The sequence below is a fragment of the Pempheris klunzingeri genome, chromosome 17 (genome assembly GCF_042242105.1).
Source record: "Pempheris klunzingeri isolate RE-2024b chromosome 17, fPemKlu1.hap1, whole genome shotgun sequence".
Taxonomy (NCBI): domain Eukaryota; kingdom Metazoa; phylum Chordata; class Actinopteri; order Acropomatiformes; family Pempheridae; genus Pempheris; species Pempheris klunzingeri.
In genome coordinates, this window is record NC_092028.1 from 6,528,141 (window position 1) to 6,535,555 (window position 7,415).

General features: G+C 40.9%; 1 protein-coding gene across 1 annotated transcript; it reads right to left on the minus strand.

Moving 5' to 3' along the window:
* Positions 1 to 447: 447 nt before the first annotated feature.
* On the minus strand, positions 448 to 6,191 carry smim22 (small integral membrane protein 22). The gene is made up of 4 exons (XM_070848628.1): positions 6,184 to 6,191; positions 4,654 to 4,794; positions 3,206 to 3,276; positions 448 to 869 (listed from the first exon to the last, which is right to left on the minus strand). The coding sequence occupies exons 2-4, from the start codon at positions 4,781 to 4,783 to the stop codon at positions 822 to 824; spliced, it is 249 nt and encodes an 82-aa protein (XP_070704729.1). The 5' UTR covers positions 4,784 to 4,794; positions 6,184 to 6,191; the 3' UTR covers positions 448 to 821.
* Positions 6,192 to 7,415: the final 1,224 nt, after the last annotated feature.

Below are 7,415 nucleotides of genomic sequence, written 5' to 3' on the forward strand. Positions count from 1 at the left end.
AAGCCTTTGCTATATTCTGAGAGAAACCAGCACTATTCAGAGTGATGGAGATGCAGCGGCAGTTTACAGCCCTCTGTGATCAAATCTGGACTGAGTCCGTAGGGAGGCGGCTGTGGCTCAGAGGTAGAGTGGCTCGTCACTCAGCAGATTGGTAGTTCAATCCTTGGCTCCTCCAAGTCTACATGTTGAAGGGTCCCTGGGCAAGACACTGAGCCCCAAATAGCACCTGAAGCATAGCTTTAGTGTGTGAAAGTTATATTCCTCATTTGTGAATGAAGATGTAATTTAAAAGCGCTTTGAGTCATCAAAATGACTAGAAAGGCGTTATACAAATACAGACCTCTGTGTACCTTGTCCTCTACAAATGTCCTTGTGACTATTTGGAAAAGTAGCCCATAGATGAACATGGCATGATGAGAAGGAACACATGACAACATAAGCGTAGAGTGATTTGTATGTATTTATGACTTTGTAAAATCTAATTTAAACTTCACATCCTTTCAATAAACAAAATTAGAAATCTATGGAGTCATAAAAACACAGACGGCTGAGAGTTCCCAGCTCCTCTGTGGTATCCTAGCAATGAACCCCACGTAGTAGTGACAGTCAACAAGATCACATGTGTTAGATTTTGATATGTCTATAGTGGGGTGACAAAGGGCTTGTGAACAACAATTCATTCTATGCACAAGCGGATTCAATTTGGTTACAGACTGATGACAGAATAATCAAAGCTTCTGCTTTGGCACAGGAATCAAACTATGAGGCTCTGCATCTAGTTCCATGATCTTTCACAATACTTGATGAGTGCAGTTCATCTGTCAGGGCTCCAGAGCCATGTTCTCTATGCCAATCTTCCGTCTTTGAGGCTGTTGAGGAGGCATAAATTAATCACTTTCATTACATGGCATGTGAGGGTAAGTTGTGTCAAAATTTGAGTGCTCTATCTCTCTATTATGCAAGTTTTGTCTTAGGTGCTAAGACAAAAAGTGTTACAACCATCACCGGTCATGTTTTTTGCTTCTTTTGTGGTGTTTTCCTCTATGATTTTCTGTGTAGGTTCATTATACAATATGTATTTACTTTTTTCTTTTTACCACTGGTTGGACATTATTATTTTAATGTAACTAGAAAATGTGTAATTCCTGAAGAAATTGCAGTGTGAATGCTGCCTGCCGAATAGCTGCCGGCACATTGCATTGCTGCCTGTTGTAATTCATGGTTTAAGGTTCCATGATTTAAGTGGTAGGATTTCCTACTGCCTGTGAATGCACCATGCACGTGTTTCTGTGTGTCAAACCTCACTAGTTAAGTTGCCATGGTGATGGTGCCTGCTGAGTCACTCTGGGCTCACACAGCTCTTTTTATAGAGATTTCAGCTGTGACACATCTCTGAAAATCCAGGTTTTAGCTAAAAACTGTAACTGTCACAGCTTTAATGTGTAGACATGTGGAAAGAAGACACTCTGCTGAACACGTACATGTAGTTTGATGTCTCTAATTTCTAAATTGAGAGAGCTGGAGCAGGTTAAAAAGTGTTTCTGCCTCCCTCCTGAAGTTTGTGCTCTCGGCCCTCATTGCCTGCTGTGCTGCTTCGAGGCTCTTGGAGGCAGCTATGTACGTTTTTTGTTTCTGTGGCCATGCGACGAGCACGATTTTTTCCTACGTGTTGACGCTTAAATGGTGAGTGTGAGTGACACTGTGGGTGTGAGAGTGAGCTAAAGACAACATTTTCAGACGATTTTTCAACTTTTTGATATCTTTTACAGTTTTGACAATATCGCAGTTTTAGTTTTATGCCGTTTTCCCTCCTTTTCAGATTTTTTAATGGGTGTGTATTGCGCTACCTAGAGTGGGTGACATCATTGCTAGAGTGCAGAGGAGCAGAAAAATTGTCTGAACATTTTGTCTTAACTCGCTCTCACGCCCACAGTGTGTCACTCAGACTCACCATTTGTGCATCAACACGTAGGAAACATCATGCCCGTCGCAGTAATGTGGCCACGGAAACAAAAAACGTACACAGCTGCCTCCATGAGCCTCGAAGCGACAGGAGTGCCAACCAACTGCCTCATTACCTGCCATGTTAACTTGAGAGCACAAACTTCAGGAGGGAGGCAGAAACAAACACTTTCTAACCTGCTCCAGCTCTCTCAATTTAGAAGTTAGAGACATCAAACTACATGTACGTGTTCAGCAGAGTGTCTTCTCTCCACATGTCTACACATTAAAGCTGTGACAGTTTTTAGCTAAAACCTGGATTTTCAGAGATGTGTCACAGCTGAAATCTCTATAAAAAGAGCTGTGTGAGCCCAGAGTGACTCAGCAGGCACCATCACCATGGCAACCTGACAGCTGAGTGACACGCACATGGTGCATTCATAGGCAGTAGGAATTCCTATGGAACCCTAAACCATGAATTACAGTTACAAAAGGCAGCAATGCAGTGTGGCGTCAGCTACTCAGCAGGCAGCGTTCACAATGCTTCAATTTCTTCAGGAATTGCACATTTTCTAGTTATGTTTGAATCATTTAAAATAATGTTTTTCTTTTTTTTATTTTGCTTTGTCAATTTTGATATTACCCTTTTATTTTCAGATTCAGTTTTAAATTTGAATGTAAAGACTATAATAATTTTCTCTTTGATTTTTACCCTGTATTTCTCTATATTGTTCTGGTTGGATCCTAGATATGTGCACGTTTTTGCTGGAGGCCTTTCTTGGTTATGAATGGCCTCTCTATAGACTCATTCCCTAACAGACAGCAGTTTACTTAAATGTTATAACGTATGTGAACATGGCTACTATTTTTTTGTTCCATTGATGAAATTTTTAGAAGACAAATTTACACTTCCAATACAGATATTCACATAAAACAATACAGGGTAAATATAGTAAATATGGAATGATTTTGGACACATTCCATGCCTCTCAAGCTGATTGTTTAGAGCTCTGATTTGAAATACCTGCCCTAGTTGGTGTAAATGTCAGTCAGGTGACTGGATTTTATCCTGAAGAAAACACTGTGACCAAACATCAATATGAAGAGTTTGAAATATAGTCTTTTCCGCTCTTTCATGTCTGCCTGCACCCTGCACCTCACTACAACAGCTGTGTATTTTCCTTCAGTTCTCTCTTGTTTGTTTGTGAAAGTGTGTGTGAGTGGGTGAGAATGAGAGAGAGAATGTACATATGTGTGCGTTTACCCTCTCATCATCACAGCAGCAGCAACAGCAACAGCGGATGAGGACCAGGATGACCAGTAGGATGACCATACCTGACAACACACACAGCACAACAACAGTCAGAAAGCTGACAGTCATCAGTGTTCAGTGTAGAATTTTGTTCTTTGTCAGGGTGGAAAACCTCATACATCTGCAACCACACCATCACATCAAGCTACACCTGCAGTGAGACCAAGATTCATGAAACTTTCAGTGTGATTTAGCACTGCATTTTGAGGGTTTGGGCCACAGGACTAAGTCTTGGACTAAGCATGAGGTCCCCATACTCTGAGGACTGTGACTGTTCCAGGCAAACATAAGTAATCGTGGGAAGCATGCTCACATTTTTGGTCATCACTGTGACATACCATGAGAACTTTGGAGACCAAAGACAGCCCATGTCAAAATTCTGGCAGTGTGTTTTACACAAGGCAGTGTGAAATGTGTCTGGTGTTCCTTTTCAAAACAGGGGAACCTTAACTAGCTCCCAGGCACGTCCATGAAAAAATATTTCAATTTCCTAACTGGTGCATCTTGGACAACAGTGAATCTTCAGTGGAGGCCAACAACCCTGCCTTTAAATTGTTAAATGTTTTCTATGACTAACTAGTAGCTAATTTGTTTATGCTTAACATTAATCCCTCATTAACTGTGTTACTTTTTGATCAAAAGTGGGACATGAGTAAAACCGCTTTTACACAGAATTAAAATGTATAAGTACAAATATCTTCAACCAACCCAGTAATGCACTGACTTTGTCTTTAGTTTACAGGGCCACTCATGTTCTGAGGTTCTCAGGTTTTCAAACACATTTATTATAGAGGGGTCTATTAGTCTGATGGGACATGTCATTTTGATGGCAATTATGCGCTGACTGGTGAATTGATTTATGACTGACACATAGGTTAAATAGTTTGAGTCAGTGACAGCTTTTTGAAGGACAAATGAAGCTAGACGTCAAGGCAGTTTAAGCACCAGACATATCAGTGATTGAATTTGTAGAAGTCAACTCAATGTAATCAGCTCACAGATGTTGTGTTTGTTAACTTAATTGTTAACTGAATATTCCTCCAGTGGACCATCTTGCAAATGTAAATACTGCCTATGGGATCTCATGTGATTTCTGAAACTTGATTTTGTGTGTTTTGCACTATTGTTTCTGTGTCTACTTTTCATTAGATATGTTTAGATTCACTCTGAATACTGCGAATTGCTGATAAGGGGTGGAACATTAAGGGATGATGGAGGGGTGACTGAAAAGATAGTGGGGATTGTTAAAATGCAATTTTCCATTGCTTCTGCTCATTTTCTATTTTGCGTTTGCTTACAGTCAAAAAAAGCATAATGAATATGGACCCTGATGCTTATGTGTTATAGAAATCATCACAACATCTGTGTATGTATAATCCATTTCCTTCACTTTCACTCACCGATGAAAATGAAGAAGACTGCAAAAGAGGCGATGTCCCAGTCAGACTGGAAGAAGTGTTTGGACTGTAGTCTGGAGACCACATCATTGTACTGATCCTCAAAGTCCTGCTGCAGGTCCCTCTGTTCCATCGCTCTGTCTGCTGTCAGAAACACACACAGAACGCAGCATTAGAGGACAGAGTTCACTGCCATCGGAGGCTGTGAGAACAACAACACAAGGCGGAACAAATAGACTTCATGGCATATAGTTTCTTATCAATGAGAATTTACACAGAAAGGAGAGAATGTTGGCATTCCATTAAAATTTTACATAAAAGATTATTTCTATAGAGTTTAGAAATACAACACAGTGTACAACCTCATGTGAAGCAGAATCTAGCAAAACACCAGAGATCTCTGTATGCACAGTTAATTTCAGGTACACTACCACTATAGAAAAAGGCACTTGTACTGTCCCTCCTGAAGAGAAACAGCTTTGTCTTATTATGTTTAGGTAGGACTAAAGTAATGTCTATTTCTTACATAAAATAAACTTTACGTAACCTGATGTATGTAACTGAACCAAACTATTTAAACTGGTTAAGATGAGATAAGATCAGATATTCCTTCATTAGTCCCACAACGGAGAAATTCAGTGTTACAGCAGCAAGTGTGTAGCAAAAGTAGAACATTCAATAAAACAGTAATAATCTAGTGTGCAGTGATATAAGCAGGAGGAGATATGAAATATGTACAATTTAAACCAGAGGAAAAGAACAGAGGATGATTCACTCAAGATGTTTGATTTACACTTTTGTGTCATATTTCAAATTGTTTTGCATTTTATGTTTTCATTACAGTTGACAGTTTATAGAGGACTGGAAATGAGGAGGTAGAGAGATGGAGAATCTAGGTCCCTAGATGGATTCGGAAAAGCTCATGGTTGATCTCTACATTTAAGATAAATGTGTGTGTTCTCGAGCTGTTCAGGTTGAAATGGATTCTGATTTGGGTCACTACAAATGTGTAAAATCTAAAAATGAGGAGACCAACGTCTGTTGCAGCTTTCCATCAATCTGTAGTTAAAGTTGCAGACGTTATGACATGTCACAGTAAAAAAAAAAAAACACAGGTGTAAATAACTCTCAAGAAACACCTGTGCTTCTCTTATTGTGACAAGAAAAAAACCTCTTTATGGAAATCTAAATCGTTGCACTGATGTCTGACATGTTTCACTTTATTTACTTAGATCCATAAGCTACGTTTTCCAATTTGTGGAACTGTGAAATGCACTCGTTTGACCTGTTTAGTACTACTTAGTATCTACTTCGTGTGTTATGTGGTCCAGCACAGTTTTGTGTTGACTGGTAACCAGGCGGAATCATTTGAAATCATCGTACAAATAGTATCAACCTTCTTTCATCCTGACGTTTTTAAATACGAGGTTTGACTAAACGAATATCGATACGACACAATAAAACAAAACATATTGGTTATAAACTATGTAGTGTTATTATTTTTGACGTTATACGGAAGCGCAGGATGCTTACCTGAACACTGGCGCTGCTTGTTCTACTGTTTTTCCTTCCGGGTACGAAAGTCTACCTGACGAACGCGATCACACTAAGGCACAATCTACATTTTGTCCTCGGTGGTCATGAGACTAATGCAGACTGTTACAAACTGGTGGAGAGGGCTCCAAAAGTACAATTAAATTAAATGTGTCGTATCTTTGTATTGAGGGTGATCTGCTAGGAAAGGAGTTATTTTAAGTAATTTTGAGTTTAAAGTAATTTTGTGATCCTACACCTAAACAGAGAGTATTTTAAGATGGCATACACTATTTTATTTGATTGACTTTATTTTGTTGTTGGACAAATTCTACACTAGTCCTGCTGAGTCACATTATGGACTCAGTGTGTCCAGCTATGGACTCAGCAGTCACATCTAAGGCAGGGTGGAGGCTGCTGTAGCTGCAGAGGACATCTAAGGCAGGGTGGAGGCTGCTGTAGCTGCAGAGTATGTCTGAGGAAGTCTGTGGCGGGGGAGGTAGCTGCAGAGGACGTCTGAGGCAGGGTGGAGGCTGCTGAGGCAGGGTGGAGGCTGCTGTAGCTGTAGAGGACGTCTGAGGCAGGATGGAAGCTGCTGTAGCTGTAGAGGACGTCTGAAGCAGGGTGGAGGCTGCTGTAGCTGCAGAGGACGTCTGAGGCAGGGTGGAGGCTGCTGTAGCTGTAGAGGACGTCTGAGGCAGGATGGAGGCTGCTGTAGCTGCAGAGGACGTCTGAGGCAGGGTGGAGGCTGCTGTAGCTGCAGAGGACGTCTGAGGCAGGGTGGAGGCTGCTGTAGCTGCAGAGGACGTCTGAGGCAGGGTGGAGGCTGCTGTAGCTGTAGAGGACGTCTGAGGCAGGGTGGGGGCGGTGTCTTGATTTGGGGTTGCAGAAGCCATTGAAGCTGGGCCTGGATGGTTGGAGAAGGTGCAAATTCACAAAAACACTTGAGTTAAATGGCCAGACAACAGTCTCGTCCATATTCCATATGTTGCATCCATCTAAGCTCTACCTCTCAAGTACATCCCCCAGCTTCTTCTTCCACATTTGTATGGTTAAAGCTTGCCAATCTAGTTTCCTCTGCACTTCTCATGGACAAGTTAAGACGCCTTTTCAAAAAAGCCTGAGAAATCAATCAGGACCTTTCATATTGTTCTCATCCCATCCCATGTTTGATGTTGTAGTCAACCGTAAATTAATATGCAAACATCCTGACCAAAAAGAAAGCTAATTAG